The following is a 24,550-nucleotide window of genomic DNA, read 5'->3' as shown; positions in this document are numbered from 1 at the left end:
TAATACATTGGATGTGTGAGGAGAAGATAATTGTGTTCATTATCAGAGAGTCCTATGAGCTGGAGTGCATTATCCAACCATCTATAAAAAGATGTATGTATTTATTCATTTTTTTTTTCAACCAAGCACACATAAACCATGGACAGTTTTCAGCAGTTATGTGTGAATTATTATGAGTGAAGTACACCCTCCTGTCCAGTTGGTGGTGAGTGCACACATTAGACACCTATTGTTGAGTCATGTCATGCTCTGGCAAATCTAAAGTATTTTTTTAAGTAAGTCAAACAGTTGTGCGTTGACGAAGTAACGAGGTAAACAAAAGAGGAATTGATATTGTGGATGATGGACAAGCAAGTAATATTGATCATGTTCAATAACCAGGAGGAGCTACAGAGATAATTATCATTAGATATGACAGGTAATAATAGATTGTGACAGAATTTTTGTGGCCCTGTCTGTCAAAATGATGTACAATGTGAAAGACTAAGGCAAAATCTGCAACATGACAAATATTTGTCACTATTTTTTCCGACTTTCTGCTTTTATCTGACAGGAAAGCGAGGATAGAGAGAGGGACGGTATATAGGAGCCAGGATGGAAAAAAATGTGTTTCTGAATTTCTACATCTGGCTGTTAAATGTTAAAAACTGGGTGACTTCTCTCCACTTGGTTTATGTATGTTTGAGTAAAGGTCTCTACTGAAGAAAAAAAGACTTCCGCAGTAAAGTTTCTTTCCCCTTTTCTGTCAGTGTGAGCAGCTAATGCAGCTGTCTATGACGGCGCTAACCCTGAAATAAAATACAATTTGGTTATCAAATACTTCTAAAGAGAAAAAATGTGAAGAACCAAGTTAACAGCTGATTTGACTGCTGTACTAATTGACATTAATACGTGTCCGTTTGTGTCTGAGTTGGTGGAGAGCTTACTACGGGAGCATGGCCTACCATTAGCACCCTGCCATTTGCCTTGACATGGAACCATAAACAGTGGGCAAAGCACACTACTCAGCAAATTAAAACACTAATTCACTCCGAAGGCTTTACAGTATGATAAATAACGTCATTTTCAGAGTTGTGTACAGTTTACAAAATAAGGCCCTTAAAATAGATTAGGATTCAGTTTAATCAGAATAACATAGTGTGAATTGTCTACTTGTGAATACGTTTTATCCTAAATAATGGAAAAAACCTACATGACTATCTATTTTTCCCCTCCTCCTCCATCGTCCAAGCCCAGAGTGCCTATTTTTCTTTTTTTTTTTATCAGGTTTGGTAACATAATTAGATATTGAACCAAGGCCCTCACACAATAGATGAGAATAAACTGGAAGAAAACGAAAGGTAGAAGCCACAAACGCGTCTATTTGTGAGGTGTCCCTAACCAATAGACGACTGAAATTCCATTACTTGCCTCCTGTGTGCACCCTTGATATCTGCAATATTAGAAAGCCTTTTGGTTTTTGTCTCTGAGCACGTAGTATGGCTTTCCTCATTGACATACAGTGACAGCTGACAATATGTCAAAGACTGTTTTTTAACTCTCCCGCTGAGGTTTATTTGAGCCAGACGCTGGTTGATCTCTTTGAGACAGCAGGTATAAGCATCACTCAGGCAACTCTTTATGGAGGCTTCAGATATGTGGCCGTCAGGGGCAAATAATTACTTCTCCAGCCCAAGAGTGCCTTTGTGTGCTGGTGGAAAAAACTTTTGATAGTTTCCTCTGTTCAGACATGCTTCAATGCATTCCTAACACCATTTATACTTTTAATAAGGGTCTGGGGTGCAGAACGCCCAGTGACTTCATCCTTCCAAATTTATAAGGTCCTTTGAAAACACTCAAAATGGGTCCCGTTATCTCTACAAGTCACAATGAGGTTCAAGCGCAGTGGAGCGAGATCAGCGACGAGATGCTTTGCCTGTAATTGTTTCAGTTGGCAGTAATCAATACGCAATCAGTTGTTATTTTTATTTCGCCTTGGAAAGAAATGATTTGCGAGCACATCCACATTGTTGGCAATGTCACTGGAGGTGGACACACTGCAGATGAACATAACTAAAAAAAACATACAGCACAGAATAAAGGGATCCAATACAGCGGCCCTATATATATATATATACATATATATGTGTATATATATAATGAGAGAGAGAGAGAGAAGCAGCAGCGTGTCAGGGAGGTGTTGAATAACCTCTATGGTCTTTCCTGAGGCCTCATGTTGTATTGCGAGTTGATAATGAAGGTCGATCCCCTCTGCCTCGACCAATCAAAGGGATTTAAAGCATATATTGAAGTTACACCTTTCTAATGCATTCCCAAAGCCAGAGCATTCTGAGCACGATGTTTCCCGCCCTTAAGTGCTACTTTTAAAGCAGCTGCTGCTTTTCTTTCTAACAGACAAAAGTGAAGTCAAAGGAGGCTGAGCAATGCCAGAGAAGTCCCTAACCACCAAATAACTTGTGTTGACTGAGAATGTCAGGCTCTGTCTTCCTTTAAAATTTGAAAATTGTACCTCTTAAGATATGTTTTTTTAACAAAGAAAGTTACAAATTGATCAATTTGTTTTCCCACTTGAGAAAAAGTCGGGAACTAGCAAAACATTTTGTGCACAAGTCACTTGATTCCACCCTGTTGGCAGATGTTTTTCACTTATTCATTCACTTGTTTTCTTGTCATTGCTTCTCTGCAGCTAGACTCTGACAGATGAAGTCTTAAACCATTTCACAGTAAACTACAGGCATCTCCAAACTATTCCACAAAGGGCCGGTGTGGCTGCAGGTTTTTGTTCCAGCCAGTCAAGAGCACACATTTTCAACATTTTCAACTTTCTGAAGAATGAGATCAGTTGATTAAATGAGTCAGGTCAGGTCTGTGCTGCTGCTTGGTTGAAAAGAAAACCTGCAGCCACACCAGCCCTTTGTGGAATAGTTTAGACATGCCTGCAGTAAAAGATTTCCGGGGCCATCCATCAGGCTGGGTGATGCCCAAAATTTGGTTAGCATTCTTAAAACTGAGCCTGGTAGATGGAGAAGTTGTAGACACTCGAGCATCTATTGGTCAGACGCTGCATTTTGACAAGGTTCAAGGAGTGTAGTAATAATATTATTTCCAAGTATGCAAGCTGTTTGTATATCTGAAGCATTTAAGGAAAGAACGGTGGAAATGTGTTGGCACGTATAACATCAATATACATAATGTGTACATCTTAATATTAGCATTCTTGTGACTGACTGTCAGGTGAATGGGGAAAAGAGATTAGCATCCACAAACAGTTTGATTCCTGTGAAATGAGCTCGGTGTGCCCTGTCAAATGTTTTCAGTCACTCTTTGAAACCTGATTGTCTAGAGTGCTTCTCGTTTGGATTTAAATGAAAATTTCCCCTTATTTATTGTGTCTCTTCTCGAGTTACCTGTTAGTTTTAAATTTCGCTTTTATAAACTGAATAAATAAGGTATTTACAGATAGCAGAGGCACGCAGTTCAATACTTAGGAAAGCTTATATCCCCATTAGGGACACAGATAAAAAACAAAAAAAAAGCAAAAATTCTCATTAGTGCTTCTTTTATCTTTGCTGCAAGTGTCGGACTGTCTCTTCCCCGCTTTGAAAATGAAGACTGTAAAACAGCGTGCTGTATCACATTTGGGAAATGCTTCTCAGAGTTAAATGTTCGGAGCAGCATCATAGATGATAGCACAAATGCTGCTTCTTTAAAAGTGTTCTTCAACTCACAGGTCAGTAACCCTCTGTTTACAAGTCCGTCCCTGATGACTTGTAAATCAGTAATCTCTGAAAAAGATCAAACACATTCGTATTTACCAAAAGGGATAACGTTTTAGGGTAACTCAACTTTTTGTTAGAACTTGGGCCAGTGAAAAGAAACAGGAATGAGCCTAATCAACGTTAAAAGTATGCTAAAGTATACAGCAGTGCGTTGTGCTTGAGTCAATGCAAGCATCAAGGCCATCTGTCCAAATGTCAGTGACATCCAACCCAGCTACTGGTAAAACTCTGACTCTCTGAACTGCACCCAGGATCCCGAAAGACTTGTTAACACATTTTAGTCTGATAGAAGTCTTCACCAATACAAGTGATTGGCCCAGTGAGCCAAACCGATGGAGCAGCACCAACTACTGCAGATGATACCATTGCTGACTTTGGCCCCATCAATATGCTGGCAAGTAGCTGGGCTGGCGCAGTTGTCTCTGTGGTTCCCTATGCCAGTGTGGCAGCAGGTGTCACACCTGGCTGTGGCCTGGCAGACTATTAGCCCATTTATCATAGGCTGTCCATATGCACAGTGGAGAAAAATCATAATTTTTTTTAGATGCTATAATTTGTTAGGGCCAGTTCCCCAAACAGCATTAGCACCCACAGTTAGCAGATGCAGAGTTTAGTCAGACTTCTGCTTCTACTGTTTAACAGAAGCCATCAACTCAGCAAGTAGCTTCATCCGGACAGCACGATGTGCGCTGAAGTTAACTCAGGGCCCTGCAGATCATGATTGTCGGGAGCCATTGGTGCAGTAACAAAGATGTGATCCCTCCCTGGCTTCCCAACATGGATGTTAGTAAAACCGGGTGATGCAAAAATCACTGTACATTGAAAAACATGTAATTGATTTCATTTCATTTAATGCTTCATGGCTTCAGAAAGGGAATGTAGACTGGTTTTCCTTGAGGGGCTATAAAATAGCAACATCACACAACTTGAATATCCTGTTAATGGTGCGTGATTTTTTTTATCCGACGATCGCTGTATTGAAATAAGTCTTGATTGTGTTGTGGGGCTGAACCACCTTTTGAACGTGAATGGAAACAAATTGACAAGTCAGTGACCGCAGTTTGAGTCTGTGTTTCAACATAATTAAGGATTACACCACTGGAATATATTTATCGAGACTGTGGGCGATTTCCAGCCATGGCGTCACAATCTGGATAGTTTTTCGACAGGAACTGGGACATCCTAAGCTGCATTTGGGACCAAAACAGGGGTACACAACCATAACTAACGGGTGTTTGATTCGGATAGCGGCTACCTGTTGTGGTGACTGAAGTGAGGATGTCAGCCCACAACGTATTATTGTTTATCTGGGCTAAATGCAGCACTATAAGGGAACGTGGGTAGCTTTCTCTGGCGGTCGCTCAGTTTTGATCAACCTTAACCAGGCGTTTGCAGTATTTTCCTTCCAACAACAAAGAGAAATTTACCAAGTGTATCTTTGGAGTCTTATAAAATTGGCTAAGAAGTGCTGGAACACTTCTCCTACTTCAATCTCCTGGCCTTATGAGCTCACATCTCAAGGTGTTGTTTTTCTCACACCATGTTCGCACTGCAGTCCATACAGTGGTGATGTCAATATAGGCTGCAGTTTTTCTTTTTTTGTTTTAAGTGTTGTTCTTCCTCTGCACAGTCTGTGTGGGCTGTGCTGGCTGAAGTCAAAACAAACACAATTGTACCCATGGCCGGCAGTCAGGAAGAGGCAACAGCATCTGTCGACGAAGGCTGTTATTTGTTTTCCTCAACTTCTCTGGTTTTCTGTTTCCCCAGGACAACTCTCCACCTGCTAAGAGGAAGACATAACACAATGCGGAAAGCCAAAATGCCAGCTGTGACCCTATAGGGCTGTCTAATGCTTATCCCTGCCTGGTGTCCGTCAGCTGTCTAGTTTGTCCGGATGAGCACGGTTAACAAGCACCTGCGTGTTTACTCCTCACCTCATCAACAGGGGGAGAGAAATTGTTGAGAATAAGGAGGAAATCAGTTAGCTAGCTAGCACAGACTCAGGGTTAGATCTGGCTTGGCCTCAGTCAGCAGCCTTAGATATTGACTGTTTCTGCTTGGGTATTCATCTGTGATCATTTCTTTAACGTTTGCTTTTTTAAAATTTGATAGAAATACAAGCATGCAAGGGTCTAACCAAGTAATGGTGCCAGCTTGAACTTTGATGCACATAAATAAGTCAGTGAACTTTGCTGTACTTGAGTTCCCCTGAGCAGGCAATAAAATCAGCAAAGATTGCAAAGAAGCTCCTTCCTCTCGTTTGAGTTTTGGGGAATATTTTGACTTCCCTAGATCACAGCGGATATTAGTGCTCTGTAATGATGATTTGACTGGTGAGATGCATTACTCCTAATGCCAGTGGGCATTCTGGGTAGCTGTGTTTGATTATGTAAGTATAGTGCGATGTAAAATAAGCTGTTTTTTTCTCCCTGATTTATTTGACTAATCTCACATTCTTTTGAGCGGATCAAGAATACGATGTTTGATGCATCTCCTCTGCCGCAACACTTGATCCCTCACAGTTTCAGCTTGTAAATTATTCCAGTTTTCTGCTCTCCTCTTTAGAATAAGAAATCATATCCCAAATACAGTAAATAATGTACTGACGTTGCACCCCTCGGAGATGGAAACTGTTAAATTAACTATTTGTTGCTCTGAATATTTGCTTTCATTATAGCTTTCCCACTGTATGCTCCTCCAGCTCCTCAGCATGCAGCACTTTTCTTCCTGTCAGGTTCAGGGCGGCGTTCCCATTATCATTTGCTCCTTAAGGTATGCGAGGAATAAATCACGAGGTAGTGCTTTTGCAAATGTTCACTTTGTTTTTCATTAGTGTGGCTGGACTAATACAGGGTTTTCTGACCTGGGAACAGCAGGTGTACTCCACTGCGTTGGCACCTTTGAGCGGCAGCACTTCATTAGTCGAAGCAATTACTTTTGGGCAGTGGAGGTTTCACCTGCGTTCCATGAGTGTGAGCGGGTGTAACGAATTGAGAGTGTGGACCCACACCTCATGACCAAGTCACAGTGACCTTTCTCAGTGATTGTGAGGGACAGAAAAGTTTTCTCTTGTAGTTTGCAAGAGCACTGGAGCAGCAGAGTTTGATCACAATCACGAAGGAATTAACTTAATTAGTCAGAGTTCTTTGTTGGCCCACTGTGCTAGTGTTTAAAAGTCAAGCTGGTATTTTCAAATCTTATTAGGAAAGCTGCAACTAACAATTATCCTCATTATTGTTTAATCCGCCAATTATTTTCTTGTTTGTGGCATCTTCAAACAGCTTTTTTGTCCAAACAGCAGTCCACAACCAGTAGACTCTTCATTTACCATCATAAAAGACAAAAAAGCAGTTCTTGCTCACCTTTAAGAAGCTTGAACCGGCAAAGGTTTGGACACATTTTCCATAAATGGCTGGAGCAATTAACCCATTTTCTTTTGATCGAATTTCTCTCACATGAATTACCGGAATGATAATCGAATGTAGTGTTGTTTTTTGTAAATGGGAACGATGAATTGCAGAACTTAATGTAATAGCACTGCTTTAACTTTCCGGTGGCACATTTCTTCATGAACACGAGAATAACATCCAGCGTGAGGCTTTCCTGTTTATTTCCTGTCTAAACACCCATCTCATCTACATAATTATATGCTCCCCATGCACCTCTGGTATTATTCTTTATCACCTAGCATAATAAACTCCTAGCCCCCTTGTTACCAAATTATATAGATGCTATAAAACCCTACAGTCAGTGCACTTAGCTGCTCCCCTCTTGTGATATGTTTAGTTGATCATCAACAACATCATCAACATTTTCAGGTCGGCGCTGTCTCACAGTAAATAAATGTTCATCCCATGATCCCATCTGGTCTCTCACATCTCTAATTGACGCTTCACTTATTTAAGAAAGAAGAAAAAAAAGATGAGCTTTAGGACTAATTAGCTCATGAATAATTTGTGCTAAGTCAACAAGTGACTAAATTTCAAAGTTTCCTACGAGACACCCCGCGAGACAAACTCACCACCGCCCGTGAATACAGAAAACAAGGCCAGAGAAATGTAGGGCAGCGATCCCTGTTCGCCCTCCTCCCCTCATCAGGTGACTCAGACAAGGCTACAACAAGTGGACATATGTGTTCTGCTGCGGGCCTCAGCTTCAGGGAACATGCTGTGTAATGTACACCACCTGTGTGCTTCCTGGCTGTGCTATTACTGTGGCTACAGTCGCCACGACAGGCCCAGCAGAGGTCATTTGCATACTTTATGACTCTGGGTAAAAGGGGATGGCTGGAGGTAGAGGTAGGCAGAGAACGTGTGTGTGTGTGAGAGAGAGAGAGAGATGGTAAAAACATTTCTTTTAGCGTAAGTCATAAGGAGAGACAGTTAAAACTGGCCGAATCCATCTTAGGGCCTTGAGATGTGCTGATGGCTGAAGAGCAAACAGCTCAGAGGTAGGTTGTTTTTTCTGACAGTTTGTTCTCTCTAACAGGACACATGTTTTGCAGCCGGGCCTCCTGTGATGCTGTCTTTTCTTCTGCTGCTGTTGTTGTTATTGTAGCTTGCTTTCTACTCCCGAGGCTAGCTCGGGCTCAGGCCTGGGTATCCATACACTTGTCTCTTGTTTTCCTCCGTCTGTCTTGTCTGCAGCGGATCAAATGGAGATGCCCTGAGAAACTGCTTATCTTATTTTGAAAGCTTTTAATAAACTGCCCTCCTGGCAGGCTGCTTTTTAAAATGGAAATAAAGTGGCTGAGGAGGAATTAAAGGATTTCAATGAATACCTTTTTGTGTTAGACAATAACGGAAGAAAATTAAGCACTTATTGTTGAGGGTTTTGTTCCAGCGGTTGGGAATCTGAACGGGCTAATATTGTGGGTTTGTTTGCTGAGTCAGAGGGGAAAGACGGTGAACTTCAGCCCGGGCTGAGCAACGTTACCCGAATGCTAATGATTTACACTGAGCCTGTCACTGATGTAACGAGCGGTAAAGAGGCCACACAGATAGCGCTATCTATCTTACTGTTTACTGTACGCGCAAAACAAAGTCTTCTTGAATGACATGTCTTAATGGTTCATTAAGTTCATTAAGTGCTAACATTTATCCTTCTTTTTTTTATTTATCATTTTCATTTGTTTCTAATGAATGAGTAATTAGCTGCTAAAAGTGATTGACAGGTTGCCCCAGGAAGCGCAGTTACCAGAGCTCAGAAATGTTGCCTCTCCAAAACTAATTACCTGTAATGACTGACTTAATATCTGTGATATCGTTTTGACAGACTCCAGTATCACAGCTTAAAGTCTCTGTGATTAAAGGGACTATTTGGAGAGAAAAGGTTGAATTAGTGACAGGAGCAGGAAACAGTAGTGTGGGTTGATGGTTTATTCTCCTGCAAATACTGTTTAACATGTACACTTTCACTCAGTGTGTACTTTTGGGGGCACGGAGGCATTAGAATAATCCTACTGTGCCTGCAGGATTAAGACATCTGTTTAAGCGCGGCACATTTTAGAGAGATATTTAATGTATTTAAGCTGCAAATTGTTTTTGTAGTGCACGAAGAGGTAAATTATAAGTAATTCCAGACTTCTTTTTTTTTTTTTTTAAGTCTGAAGTTAGGTCAGTGGATTGTTATAATATCTAATATTGTGCTGTGTGTAAGCAGACTGGCCGTGTTGCCTTTTTTTTAAAAAACCTTGCATTGCTGCTCTGTGAGGGCATGTGGCTAGCAGATGAGGCCAAGATATGAGATGAACTTCCGCCAAAAAACCAATTAGTGGACTCAACTCTGCTCTCCCGTTGCTCAGAATTTGGTGTGAGGGTCTGCAAGATAATCAAGGTCCATCTTTGGGTCAATAAACTCTCTTCCCCATCAGCTTGGCGGCTGGCACAGGGGCAAGCAAGAGAGGTGCCCCAGGGAGAAAAGAGTGCCGATAGCCAGGATACTGTAAAGTAAGATTTAAGCTACCATTGGCTGATAGTGCAGAAGCTCCATGGGCCTGGGCTAAAAGGCACGACTAGCTGAAAAACTAAAACCGAATCAGACAAGAAGAAAAGGAAGCTGTTGGCTTTTGTTGTAGCAGTTAATGCCAAACATACTGCAGACTTATATCACCAGTCTTGAGCTGCTGATATAAGCAACCTGAGTGTCCTGGGTCATGGAGTTCTGTGATTCACAGGCTCATGATACAACACACAGAAGTGTGACCTGAGCACTTGGAAATAAAAAGAGTGTCGTAATAAACAGAAGAAGTGGATTATGGAGTGGCTTGAAACTTTACTATAGTTGTTAGATATATTTTATAATTCTGGGTAACCAGTAGAATCCGCTGTAACAACCTTGGTCCTCTGTGAAAGAGAGAGCAGGTTGCTATAAACTTTTCAAAGCCATCTTTGAAAAGGAAAAAAAACTATATATTTTTCATATCATCTTCTGATGAATATTTCAATGTTTGCACCTTGCACTACATTTTCTGCCTTTTTTTCAACTGTATTTGTTTCTTTGTTTGTTTGAGTCCTATGAGAGAACCTTCTCACATTGTACAGTATGTAGTCTCGCTGTAGGGGGACTGCAGGGGAGCTCGTGATAGAGAAAGAGTTGGAAAGAGGAAAAAAGACGGATTGGATGAAGTAGCACTGGGACCATTATGCCCTTCAGAGGGCTGTAGCGGCCCGCTTGTAACGGATGTCGCAGACATTCTCTGCCGTCCTCTGCTCTCATGCTGTATGACAAATATCTGTTTACTCTTTCGATCATCCTCTGGGCTGAAATAATGCACTTTGCTGTCCCTAGTCCCCAAACGCCGGGCACGCATCAGCACTTATACCCTCTCAATACTTTTTCCTTTTTTTTTCTGTATCACTCCATTCTCTCCCTTTCACCCCTCCTTGGTCCTTTCATGGGGCTTTTCTTTGGAACTAATGATACTGTGAAAAGCTGATGCCAGTGCCTGATGGCCATAGTCTTGTGAAAAATGAGTCCAAAAAGTGGCAAAAAGAACTTATTCCACTTATTCTCGGCTCTCCCAGTCGTAGATTAAAATGATGATCTGGAAACGATCTTCACACTGTATGGTGTCTGTTCTCCAGAGGACCGTCTTCATTGTGTTTTGCTACACTGCGACTGCAATGCAAATCACAATCATACCCTCTCTTGTTACTTGTTATCTGTTCTTTAGATGTGGAATTGAAAAAGAGTCCTTGAGCCGGGCTTTTTCCACAACATTCCCCCACACACAGACGCATACACGCAACACACACACACACACACACACCGTCTTTTACAGGCACATCTCTTTTTCTCAGATCCCGACACAACTCACGCACGCACATTTTTGACGTATGGGCTGAGTATATTCTTAGAGATGTTTTTCACCCTTCATGCTTGACGTGATTTCAGAGTGGAGGTGGTACCAGACTGTCCCTCTCTCGCGCATTACATGTTTCAAAAGACGAGGCTTGAAAGCTGTGCAGGCGAACGCGGCACATACTCAATTATACAAGCACTGATGGAGTCGAGTGGTCATGCGTGTACTTCTTCGTAAAGACCAGGGCCATTTTACCCTTGTTCAGTTCCATAACCACCATGTCCTTCCTAAGATATACAAAGTTAGCCATGTAGAGAAAGCTACAGCAAATAATGATTAGAACCCTGCAAGGAAAACTACCCTGGATGAGGTGATGTGATGTGCAGCATTTTAAACCTGCAGCATCTCCTGTAAATGCCAGAAATATGGACCTCTACAACAGTACAAAAGGACAAAACCAAACAAAATGATAGTCAGGATTGTCTGTGCTGAGCCAATTACCACCTCACCAATACTCTCCAACAGATTATTGAATGGCGCTCTAATTCCTCAGCCCATCAGAGCTCTTATTCGGCCATTTGGAAGTTTCCCATGACGGTAAATAAAACATCCATGAGGTAGCATTAAATAATGTAAACACACAGAGGGGAGGACGGTACAGAAAGAGGAAATGGAGCGTTAAAAGGTGGCACATTTGTCAGGGCTACCCTTGGGCTAAAAAGCCCATCCCCATCCTCCACCTGCACCACCTTATACACAAGCTCTAATCTTTAAAGTGTCCACAGAGCCTCAGTGAAAGTGCTCTGCAGCCTGCTGTAAACACAGCCAGGTTTAGCAGTTAATAACTTTATTCTTCAAATGTTTTGGAGCGTTGCAGTATCCCTCCCTGTATTTATAATATTTTGCAATCAAACCTTTATTGCATGCCGTCAAATCAAGCATAGTTTTATATGTTTATATTAGAACTGAATCTTTTCTCTGTAACTGTTAGTCCACAACACGCAATAAAGAAAAAGCAAGAAAAGGACATCTGAACCTTTGTTCAAATAAAGCAAATGGCACATATGTTTGCAGGTAAGTGCAGGATGCATCAGTTGTTTCAGTTAACAAGAAGACGTCTGTCAAGTCCATCCGTATACTCAAATGTATCATGTGTGAGAATTGTACTGTATATTCATATAAATGTTATATTTAGTTTATGTCAGAGTGTGGGATCCAGTGGATTAGAGATAATGTATTGTCTACATTATGCAGGTAGACAATGATATCACAGAAGTCCATTCTGAGTGGTGGGTAAAGTAAATATCTCTTAATCCCGTAGTAGGTAATGATCAGGACCTCGCAGCAGGCCGATGTATAAGCTGTAGTCACAGGACGGACCGTCAGTTGTAGAGTTTTAATAAAGGTCATACTTGATGTGGCAGTGTAAAAACGCCACGGCAGATCTATTTGTTTATTATCTGTGTAATCAGTTTTCAGTTGCCAGTAAAACTAGCCGTAAAGATTTAACAGCAATCTTTGGTCCACATGAAAAGTGAGGCAGCTGCCCATGTAGCTTTTTGTCTTTTATTTTACTCTGATCACCGAGAAAAAAGGCTGATTAATTGACAAGATTTGTAGCACAGTGGTGGTTAATGAGACAGAGTGCACAGTTTACATTGCAAATTTTGGTTTTGACCTAACAGCTTTAAATGCAGCACATTAAGCAAAATATCATGAACATGGTCTTTAATAAAGGTTCTCGCACTGTAGATCCAAGTGCTGAGGCATTGCCCCATCCTGAGATTTGCTGAGTGTAGGTGATAATAATTCTTAGAACAGGTGCTGCACCATAAGCCCCAAGGCCTGGGGAAGAGAATGATTAGTGGCACTCCCCCAAGATGCATTGCTCCTCTGTATTAAAACCAAACTCTGCCTTTTATTCCCTCCAGGGTTTATTAAGTGGGCCAGTTGCCATAGCGACGCTTTGGCAGGATATTGCCAGGATAAGCCATAATGGGTCTCCTGACGCAGTTCACTCTGCTCCTGTGGAAGAACTTCACTCTCCGGAAGAGACAAAAGGTACACTTGTGCTCGCCAACCCCCCCTGCAAATTAAGGTATATCTGCTAAAATTGGTCAGCAATGGAGGGAAAATGAGAATATGGTCCCAGGGTTGTGTCATCAAGGGCGACTTAAGTTATTCATGGGGGGACAGGTAATAGAAGGGATTTACTACCAAAATTGTCTCCTATAGAAGTAAGCTGCCTTTAACACTGCCGCAAGAGAACAAGAACAATCTAACCTTAATGCCAACCAATTTCAAGTGTCACCTTCAATTTTTGGAGATCTATCTCTTGTGCACGTTATGTCACATTGCCTGTGTTTTTTAGTTCTAACAAAGCCGGTCTTCGGCCTAATGGAATGGGATAGGGAGTGACGAATGTTAAATGCTTTCTTTGAAGGGCAAATGTTCTTTCTGGCCCTTTCTCACACACACTTGCTGTCCTCAGCAATGTTATCCAAAAGTTTAGTGTCACTGCAGTTTACAGAAAGTGTCACCAGGCAATTAGAGGTCATTAATTTTTATTCTTCATCTGAAAGCTCAAATACAGTACACTGACTGACATTTACATTTATTTTTTTTATGACACACATAAACTGTCCCTGCTCCTTCACTTCGGCTGAAATTTTAACTGCTTTCATATTTCAACACTTCCCCTGACAGTTCAACTGCTTTCACCGCTTCTAGGTTTAGTTCACCTGCTTTGAAGTGCTCACCATCCAGCTCACAAGTCAACCGCCTGCAGGGATTAAACTTCAGTTCAAATGCTTTCAGCAGTTACACTTAAAAAAACATGCTCCAAACTTTCACTTTAACTGACACTTCAACTGCCTTAAGTGCTTTTACTGTAACACCGAACCCACATGCTTAACATTTAAATCATTTTAAGCTGATTTTCAGCATAAGTGAGCACATTGAAGTTATCTCCGGATTGCTTTTGTAATTTGTAGAGCTTTATCTTCTTTATCGATGAAACCTCTGAATGTAATATGAATTGTTAATTCTATTAGATACCCCAACATTTGTTTAAACAATTCACCACAATTTTTGAGAGTCCAAAATGTTGTCTTCTAAGTTCTAACTTGTTTGTCAAAATCAACAGTCTTAAAACTCTTAATTAAATATCATGTTTTTTATGAACTAATCACTTTTATGTTTACAGGCATTGTCTCTTTTTCCAGGCGTGTTCCCATAACTCCACTCATTACTTCCTCACTCCCACAACAGACAATACTGCCGCATACACATGATGCATCAGTGATATATGGTGGATTTTATTGCCTCTGATGTCATCCACGTTGGCCTGGAGGTCACATGCTGCAGATAACAGTCACACCATGTGTCGCAAACCGCATCCCAAGGGTCAGAACGAGTTGTCATGGAATCCAGTCAGCCTTATGAGTCATTTTTGAGGCAGATGTAGCTGGTACAAAGAGCTGCAGTGTGTTCTTTGATTTACACCCTTGCAGTGATGATAGGAGTCACATCCACCCACTTGTTTTGTTAGGGGTTCAATCGCAGCAGTGCGTCTGTTGCCGGAGCAGAACAAAAGACATCTTCACCAAAAATAAGAAAAGAATCGGCTTTCATCAAAGTTCTTGCTTTCCTGGAATAACTCAAGGCAAAGTCATTTGCAATTTCACAACTTTGTATCTGGGAAGCATTCCCCCCGCCCCCCGTTCATTTTCTTCCACCAGCAGAAAAGAAAAGTGTGGTGTCTTTTGCATCAGGAAGAAATATGCACTTCCATTTCCCAGAAATATGGAAGGCGACAGTGGTGGTTTTGTGCCTGGAATGTGGGATATTTGGCCAACGTCAACATGAAATATTGTTATTAGACAAAACCAGTGGGAGTTAGCAAGGACAATGGTGCTTCTGGAGGGCTCGTGGAGGTTAATGACCAATTATATGAATGCCTCACCAAGCATTTTAAGATTTTACAACAGGCATGAAACTGATTTTATGGTCCAGTATTTCACATAATTTCATAGGAGGAGATTATCTATTCACAAAGACGCTGGTGTCCGATGGCAAATGCCTGGGGAGCCAGACATTGAGAAAGTCCCCATGATCCCTGTGTTCCCTCTCCATTGCCTTTTTCTTTGGAATACATTATGATAATTCAGCCTCTCCGCAGAACTACATCCTCTCTGACATGCACTGGAGGGAATTAAAGGACTGAATTAGATATTCTATCTAGTTTCTTTGAAATATGTGCACTGTGACAATTTTCCCGTTTGTAATTCATTGACAAAATTGTAAAACTGCATATTCACTGTGTGCCTATATATATTTATATACATAACAGAACTAAATAGAACGTGTTCAACTCCCACCCGTCCTCCCTATTCTACCGCACAAACTTCACGTACATTCATGAGGTTCCCATAGCGCTGTGGCATAACAAACAACACATATCTTTGAATTTCCCTCACCTCTGCATGCCCTCCAGTCTAATTGTGAAGACAACAGCATCAGTATAGATGTCTTCTCTTATTATTTGTGCGAATATGTGTCAGCAGATGCGGCATCCGAACAGGCCACCAAAGCACAAGCAGGAAATCGGCTGGCTGGATATTTTTCCAGAGATGTGGGAAGGGATGAGCGTGCAGGCGGACCAGGTCAGCCGAGGTTAGCGGAGAGGGCTCGGTGGGTGAGCGCACAACTTGGCGGGTGGGGTTGTTGAGCGATGGAGTGCCAAGGGACGCATAAAAGCCTAGATGGTGGAGGGTGTGGGGTTGAAGAGTCAAGGAAGGATGAGCCGCAGCATTGTAATATCTCACTGAAAAGTCATCTGTGTTGGATGTTACTGCGGAAACACTGCAGAGATGAATTGCCTGTATGAAGTGAAATCTGCTGTTGCACAAATGTTACTCGGCCTTCAGCTTTCAAAGGGGCATGTTACCTTGACTTATGTTTTTTATAAACTGCAATGCTTTTGCTCTACTTCTGTGAGAGGTATGGTTAAAATAAGCATTCAGGAGTGTTTGGTAAATGTGCAAACCTGTAGTACCCCGAGGTTGTTCAGAAATATGTATGTTAAACCTCCAAACTTTAAGGTCTTGCTACTTTGTCTCTAGAATCGCCCTCGAGGCAATCTAAGGGGGAAGACCTGAGGAACGACCTCGTGAACAAGTACAGCCTTGAGGTCATCCATTTGTTCTTCGTTGCTTTGTCTTTTCACCCACTCCCTGAGGTTGAAATAAAAAGCTTGGCATGTCGTGTGGGGTGCTGCCTGCCGGCAAGGAAGTGGTTGGTAGTCTTCATCCAGAAAAAGGATTATAAAGGAAATGATAAGACAGGTCGAAGCAGAAGTTCAACACGAGACCACAGGAAAACATGTGGACTTATGACGTTTACTGCTGCACACTCATGCGGATACACACACCCTCGTGAGGTCTTTTTGGTCAATCATTAATGGTATCTCGGCTGTAAAAACATATAAACACAGCAGAAGTCTCCCATCTGCACATGCACCTCACGTCTTTCGAGAGTTTCCCTTTGACCGACAAGTGACATAACGTCTTTCACGTTTGGCAAAAACAAATGATTATGAAAACAAATAAACTTTGTCCTTCCTGCAGGTGCGGCTGGTTGTGGAAGTGATATGGCCTCTGTTTCTCTTCTTCATACTGGTGTTGGTGCGTGCAACCAACAAACCTTTTTACAAAGGCCAATGTAAGTACATGCCTAGTTTAATGTTAAACTCCATTATAGCCTACAGAACAGCTGCTCAGGTTTCCATAACAACTCAAATTATATTATTAACTCCTGATGATTACCTGTGCGGACAATATCATTATAACACAGGATATTGTCAAATACATGACATTCCTGGACATGATCTACCAAGACTAACCAACACCTACTTCTGTGATGACATCTATGCAACAATTTCTGAGACATGAAGCTGGGTGGATAAATAAAGCAACTCTCTATTCCTTCAGGCCACTACCCAAATAAAGCCATGCCATCGGCTGGCGTGTTGCCTTGGCTTCAAGGTATGGTGTGTAATGTCGACAATCCCTGTTTGAGCTATCCAACGCCGGGGGAGACACCGGGCCAAGTCAACAACTTCAACGACTCAATGTACGTACGACTGGGATATATTTCTTTTTCCCATCTTGTAAGACTTCTAGGATTTATTCCATTTCTCATCTCTTTTTGTCTCTCTGGCAAACCAGAATTTCTGGAATGTTGATAGAGCTGCAAACGCTGCTGGTGAACAGATCTATTCTCAGCAAGGTACAGGTGCTCGCAGACGACATGGACCAGTGGAATTCAGTCATGTCACAGTCCAACCCTGGTGATGGTAAGAGAATTTCAAGGCCGAGCCCTTGATGCAATGACCCTCAAAGTAATTCATTAAAGGACTTTAAACATTATCAAAGAAACTGGTGAAAAACACCAGGGTCAAAGTTTAGATCGGTCTGTCTTACTGTAAAGGTTTTATTGCCATTGAGTAATGGTTCAAAAAATAATTGGTATAGAAAATACTCAGCCTCAGCAACAATCACTCTGCTATGTCTTTATTAAGTACTCTCCATCAAGGAAAGTATCCCCCTCATGTGGATGACAAGTTGGAGGATTTGTTATTCCCCTTTATCCCTCAAAAACAATGGCCTGATTATTTATGATGCAATTTGCTGTGCAGACTGACAGATCGTTTGTCTTGATAAGTTGCTGCTTTGCATTAGGCTCATTTAGCCTGATGATATTCAGATTTTCATACGGCACCTAATTTGCAAAAAGACAAAGGGGGGAGAGGGGTATTGCTGTTCAACAAACGGCTCCTGGGCCATTTGCATTTTGGGGTCGCTGGCTTGTAATATACAAGATTAAATCCATCAAAGATCTAAGCCGGAGCATAATTAATGGCATTCGCTTTCTGACGAGAGAGCACAAAAGGTCATTAACAAGAAAAAGGGAATGGAGTTCTATCAAAAGACTCGGATGGCAAAGGGGATTGTGTTGTCCCTTCTTTTGGTTGATTAAAAGACTCAGGTGGTCACTTCAATCAGGACGGCAACAGTGTTCAGGAAGAGCCTAGAGCATGTCCTCCTTCCCCAAAATCTAACCCCGTCCGTCTCCTGGGCCTCCGGGGGGCTTAATAATACATGTGTAGGAACCAGAGGGTGTTGTGTAGAGAGAGTAAGCAGTGCATCAAGCAGCATGATTAATTCCAGACACTTGTGAATGATTATCTTTTTTACCAAACATTTGATTTAATAGAACCTTAAATAACCCAGTGCAACTCCCTTCCTCCCCTCATCCTTATAATTGACCGACTTGCATGCATTACGCTTGCAAACGGGCTGATCTAATTAGATTATGTAACCTCTTCATCATCTCAACAGCACATGCAGGAGTCCCAGAAAGAACGAAGACACACGCCACATACTTTAGCATGCGCATGACTGTGTGAGTCTCTGTAGTGGGCTCGATAACACCTTGTAATAACCATCTTTCATAAATAAATGTTGCATTTATAGTTAATTACACTTTTGTTAATAGTAGTTTTACTGTCAACAAACAGTGAAATGTTAAAAACAGGAGTTGTAAAGGTTTGTAAACATCAGTTGCAACTTTATAATGACTATCCAAATGACATTGTACTAACTATTAACTTAAAGGGATATTCCGGTGTAAGTTTAATCCATGGTCTAAATCACCGTGAAACTGTGTTAGACTCCCTCTCGAGAGATCAAGTTAGCAGACCGCTAATTTACGGAGTTTTATCAACCTCAGAAACGACTGCACGACAACAATACACTGCAGTAAATGGATCCAAATATAAACCTCCACCAAAAAGCCACAAGTAATGCTCAGAACAGCACCAAACTTCAGCAACAGTACAAATAGGGTCTCAGCACATAGTCCGGGGCATCTAACCTCCGCTAGCTTAGCTGGATTTCTATTGTGAAGCTAAAAACAGAGTTCAACTCTCCTCCATCAGCTTCCGGGTCGGGGAAGTCCCGATGCAACGATTACCAAGTGCGGTTAGAAATGCTCAATTCCGTTCTTTTCCCTGTCCCCTCTCGATAATAACTGTTATAAACTGGCAGGTAAGACACATATGAACTTTGATTGCTTTTTCATTGAGTCTTAATCATACATTTTCATCCATGAGCCGCGGAACTCTACTGCACTCGGTAATCGAGTCGTCGGGACTTCCCGTCAACAGGAAGCTGCTGCAGAGTAGAAATCTAGCTAAGCTAGTGGAGGTTAGATGCCCCGGACTATGTGCTGAGACCCCATTTGTACTGTTGCTGAAGTTTGGTGCTGTTCTGAGCATTATTTGTGGCATTTTGGTAGCGGTTTATATTTGGATCCATTTACTGCAGTGTATTGTTGTCGTGTGGTCGTTTCTGAGGTTGATAAAACTCCGTAAATTAGCGGTCTGCTAACTTTATCTCTTGAGAGGGAGTCTAACACAGTTTCACGGTGATTTAGACCATGGATTAAACTTACACCGGAATATCCCTTTAAGTTTGATAAACCCCAAATTCACTATTTAATAATGATCAGTATTAGGATCCCACATATGCTAAGCCATTGTGAGGGAGTATCAATAACCCACAGTTTTTTTGAAGCTGACTACCTGTGGGCAGTTAATAAGGTGAAAATGGCTTATTAACAATCTGGCTTGTTAAGCAACAAATGATCTCCTCTCATGTAGCTCGAGTGCTCAACCTCCATGCGCAGCAGTGAAGGAATTAATTATGACAGTTGTCTAAAAAGCATAGTTTTAAAATCATGCTGTAAAGCCACTCCGAGCAAAATGTGTGGCAAAACCAGATCAGAATGTTTTTTTCAAGACTCACGCACACGTGAAACTTAAATGATTTCTTTTCCACAGTTTCTCTCAGTTGGGATGAGATTATACCCGGCAGCTGCACTGCAGTGATTTTGAAGACAGGGACTTTAGCTTTAACCTTGTCCTTTCAACAACACAATAAATCCTCTAGTGCTTTGATGAGATCAACCTTCCATTGCGGTGGAAGGGCTTCGTTACATGACAGGCTGTCCTGCATGGTTGGCATAGGTGTCCATGAGGGCAAATGACACATGTGTTTTTGCATGCTCCCTGAATTTGCAAACTGTAGTGTAGAAATCAAATGCAGGGGTGAGGACAATGAATGGAAGCAGAGACAGAGAGGCTGCAGGGTTAGGTGCAAAATATCTGCAGTGCAGATGGCGAGGAAAGGAGGGTTTATAGCTAAAAGTAAACTTTTGCAGCACATGTGTAAACATCAAATACACTACTGTTCTGTGCAGGTAATGACTCTCTATCTTCTTGTTTAAGGTCAACCAGTGATCCTAAGGAGTATTCTACGAGACGATGAGACTTTCTCCACTCATCTCAAGGAGAATTTGACCGTGCCACCTACAGTGGTCCAAAGCCTCATGAATGCTCAGATTAAACTCAATTCAGTGAGTATCGTTCTGCTACTCTGCTTTCATGTTCAACCCCCCCCCAAAAAAGAAGAAACTCTCCAGTAAGGATCCCATCTGCTTTGAAAGCGGATTTCTCACCTCCCTCTGTACATAAAGTAATTTAAGTGTTACGGAAATCTTCAAAAGACCACAAGTGCCAAGAGTGTTGTGCTTGAACATTTAAGAATAAAATGTCCCGGCCAGAAGCTGCCTCTGGGACTCCTTGTCTTGACAGCTATAATCAAAGCAAACTCTGGTATTTGCTTGACAAAAAAAAGTCGTTTGAAGCCGCCTACATTAGGTAATTTGGGATGAAATGAACTTGCAACGGCAAGTATGTCTTCTCTCTAAATACTCCCCAATTGCTACTGTGGTATGTCCCAAGTAATATCAGATAAGCTGCAAGAAAGTAATTATGTTTCACTGACATTGACAAAAAAACAGTGTGCAGTGATTCATAGATCCCCACTGTTTGTGAGGCATTCTGAGGGTGCAACTGTACAATGTGTTCAGAAAGTAAAAGTTTACAAGCCATCATCTGTCTGCTGCCCATGCCTCCTGTCTTAGCTGGTCTCACCCTGTCCTGTCTGGTATGATGCATATTATCTGTGTATATGCATCTATGTGTCCATGCTATTTCAGGTGTCACTATTTGTGCATATGTACACTACTGAATGTCAGTCTTTACTAGCGACTGATCCAAGAAAGATGAAGCTTACAGTAGCTGCAATGACAAACCAACTCTACATTTGATTTTTAAATGTGATCTTGCACACCATCTGCCTGTGCAACACGCCCAACGGACACAGCACATGAATAAATAAAATATGTTTAGATGCAAAGTTGTCTTGCGTGTCAACTTCCACCAAACTCGGTATTTGTTTTTCAGATGATGGGCACCCCGAGGCCCGGCAACCTGAAGAGCATCCTGTGCGAGGGGACAGATCTGGATCAGTATGTCCAATTTAGCAGCCAAGCTGAAAAGCAGGCTTTTCAAAATGTCAGCTGCTCCCTCACTCCACAGCAGCTGATTAACACCCAGCAAGTACTCGTGCAAAACCTGGATGCGAGGAGAGTGCTCTCCGAGGTGAGCCTTTCTAGCTGGCGCCCACACACAATGAGCAAATCTCGAAACTTGTCTAATTTGAGTTTTATGAGAATGAATTCTGCATTGTAACCCGAACACAATTAGTCTGATTCTGACAACAGTTAGAGGGTGAATGCATTAGGGAACCGTGTTTACACTAATTGCCCTGATGGGGACACTGCAGTTGTAATACAGGCCATAATGTCTACATTTGTAAAAAAAACCTCATTCCTTCTCGGCAAGGTCACCCACATCTTGCATTCTTGCAAATTATGCTGTCTGGGCTAATGAAGGTGGTATTAAAATGTTAATCTGAAACTCTTGTGATGTCTTAGCAAGCACTGGTTAGGAATTACTTTAAGGATGCTGTTAAACCCTCCGCCAGGCATTTTAAAGTCAAACTGCAGATGCTGCAGCTGTTGTGTATGTCTTCTTTTCCCCCCATTTTTCAAAAGAGAATCAAACTGTTTTTGGACATTTTTCTTCTAACAGCATTTGATTCAAGGCCTCTTATTTGGCATTTCGCATGATGGGAATTTGAGAGCTGGCGTTGCTAGGAGATGCACTGTCAACCTCCATGCTGTGCCACTGACAGGAGCATGCCACGTCCCTGGGCAGCCCCTGAACATGGATCTTCTTATTAATTATTTAACTCTCGCATGGCTCGTAATGAATTGAATTGAAAGACAATGATGTTCTCTGCCAACCAAAACCCGGGGATGTAACCACTTTAATAACGGACCTACCAACAACAACTCAACACGTATCTTGTATTACTGCACCCTTTATCTTAATGCATTTTCATTTCTTCCTGTTGATTGAGGGATCCTTTTCCATACCATCGAGTCCAAAGCTTTTAAAAATGTCAATGCCATGAGCACCTCTGTGTCTTCAAGTGATTTTACTAGAATGCATGCAATCACGTGGGAATTATTTATTAGAACCAATGTTTTCTTGAGTTCTTTTAAATCTCTGAGTCTCCTTTGGGATGATGAAAGCCAGCACTTTTCTTTGAGTTTATCTTTGAGAAAAAATATATGGGACAGCAAATCCAATAAATAAGTGATAAGGCAGGAAGTTCGTAGGAGAGAGCATTTGAACAATTTAAGCCCACAGGCATTTTCAGACACAGGGAAAAAAAAAACAGAAAGGCCAGACAAGATATGGCGAAAAAAGCTCTTCAGCGCCGCAAGCAAATGGATGGAAAAGAACATCAAGCCCTTCACACTTAAAGCTCCACGCAGCTGAATGATTGTGATAACAACAACAGCATAAAGAAAAGGACAAGGGAAGAAGTCAGGGTTTATCACTCAGGTAGATTCAGACATTGGTTCCACAAGTTTGGGTTTGGGTTTGTGGGAATACACAATACACTGGGAAGGAGGTAAACAAAAAGGAATTAAATGTGTGTGGCGCTCGGCAAAGGTCACTCGAGTGTGTCCTTGATAATCTGCTCTGCAGTTCATTAGCTCAACACATCTCAACTTTCCTGTACCATTCAAAACACGTGTGGTCACATCAGCTTACCTGGTGAGCAAAAGAAACACACACACACCATCGGCGTCCTCAGTAAGAAAGTGTAGTGGAAACTGAGTTTACCAAACAAGCTGGAGAAATCTTATTTTTGCACCGTGCTTCACTTTGTTCCAGCTCTTAATGCGACATTGTTACTCACAGGTGCACAGCCCATAATTGCCTGAGACTTCTTTCACACACTCTCCTCTTCATGTCTGAGAGTTAAAGTGATCCTAAATGAATGTGCTCGGGGTTCAATCAATAGCCACCCTATTGTCCGAACCATGCTTGAGTGGGCCTCTGTTTGTGAATAGAGTTTTATCTGAAAATACTAATGCAGTGTCTCAACCTGCTTTACACCTCCGTCTGCCTTCTAATCTTTCCGCCCCGGGTATTTCGGGACCCGTGTCTTTCACACATTAATAAGCTTTGTAATTTTAATTGCTGAAAGACAATACAGGCACTCCTAATACAGCCTATACTTGACGCTTGATGCATGAAAATGACAGTGGTTTAAAGGGCATGCCATTAACTTGTTCTAATTGGACACATACTGCGCACCTTCAGAATGTCACACAGTAACATTTGTCATTTTAATGCAACTTTTATTAACCAGTGTCAGGGATGATGATGCCGGCATACAATTTACAGGTCAAGATGCACACATTAGTGTGTGTTTTGCCATCATATAGTGTCTTCAGTGGAGAGGCTAATACAGAAATGGTATTTTTAGCTAAGGTGTGGACGTCACAGTGCTCACCCACCAATATAAATCAATGTGGAGCTGTCACTGCAGCTACTGGCTACACAACACAATGACATCATTATTTTTCAGGATGTAGTTTATATGTGCAAAATAACTTTCATGCGAGCACAATTTATGCATTAGATTATTTCCTTGTTAAATTTCGATTTCGATTTAAACTAACTGTTTGCACCCTGCTGTAGCTTCCTTCAGCTTTGGACCTGAACGCAGCAGACTCAGCAGCGTTAGTGAGGAAAATCGGTCAGGATGCGGTACCAGTGATTGAGGAGGTTAGTGCTGCTACTGTTTCATGCATACTATATACTGTACTATCTGTGATGGTGTGACTTAAAATGTATTTTCAAAATGTACTTTTCTTGTATCCAGTTGGCCAGGTTGAGGAACTCCATGATCCTTAAGGCTGCAGATGCATTGGATTTCCAAAGGGACATGTTTGGCAGTATCGATACGCTGCTGTGTAGAAGGCAGACTGACGCTAATTCCACCAAGATGCCCTTCACTTCACGCTCGCCTAGATCGATGCATTACAACATGGCAAACTCCATGGGCAACAATTCTGGTAAGTGCTGCAGCAAACAGTTGCGTATGCAGATGTCACACTGTTCTTGTGTCTTAATCAT

The 24,550-nt window shown here is 41.7% G+C and overlaps 1 protein-coding gene across 5 annotated transcripts in view; it reads left to right on the top strand.

The window, feature by feature from the left end:
* LOC115590183 (phospholipid-transporting ATPase ABCA1) overlaps positions 1-24,550 on the top strand; it is a 171,989-nt gene that overhangs the window by 22,213 nt on the left and 125,226 nt on the right. For 4 of the 5 annotated variants that reach the window (XM_030431450.1, XM_030431447.1, XM_030431451.1 and 1 more), the window contains exons 1-9: positions 8,007-8,229; positions 13,014-13,143; positions 16,710-16,803; positions 17,073-17,214; positions 17,310-17,437; positions 20,432-20,559; positions 21,452-21,649; positions 24,113-24,199; positions 24,297-24,489. In XM_030431450.1, coding sequence (XP_030287310.1) covers positions 13,078-13,143; positions 16,710-16,803; positions 17,073-17,214; positions 17,310-17,437; positions 20,432-20,559; positions 21,452-21,649; positions 24,113-24,199; positions 24,297-24,489 — 1,036 coding nt within the window. In that variant the 5' untranslated portion in view covers positions 8,007-8,229; positions 13,014-13,077. Of the gene's footprint in view, positions 1-8,006; positions 8,230-13,013; positions 13,144-16,709; positions 16,804-17,072; positions 17,215-17,309; positions 17,438-20,431; positions 20,560-21,451; positions 21,650-24,112; positions 24,200-24,296; positions 24,490-24,550 lie in introns of those variants that run through there. The other variant, XM_030431448.1, reaches the window with a different exon arrangement.

Source organism: Sparus aurata, chromosome 10, assembly GCF_900880675.1.
Source record: "Sparus aurata chromosome 10, fSpaAur1.1, whole genome shotgun sequence".
NCBI classification, from domain to species: Eukaryota; Metazoa; Chordata; class Actinopteri; order Spariformes; family Sparidae; genus Sparus; species Sparus aurata.
The sequence above is the reverse complement of the archived record's forward strand: the minus strand, read 5'-3'. Positions and strand labels throughout refer to the sequence as shown.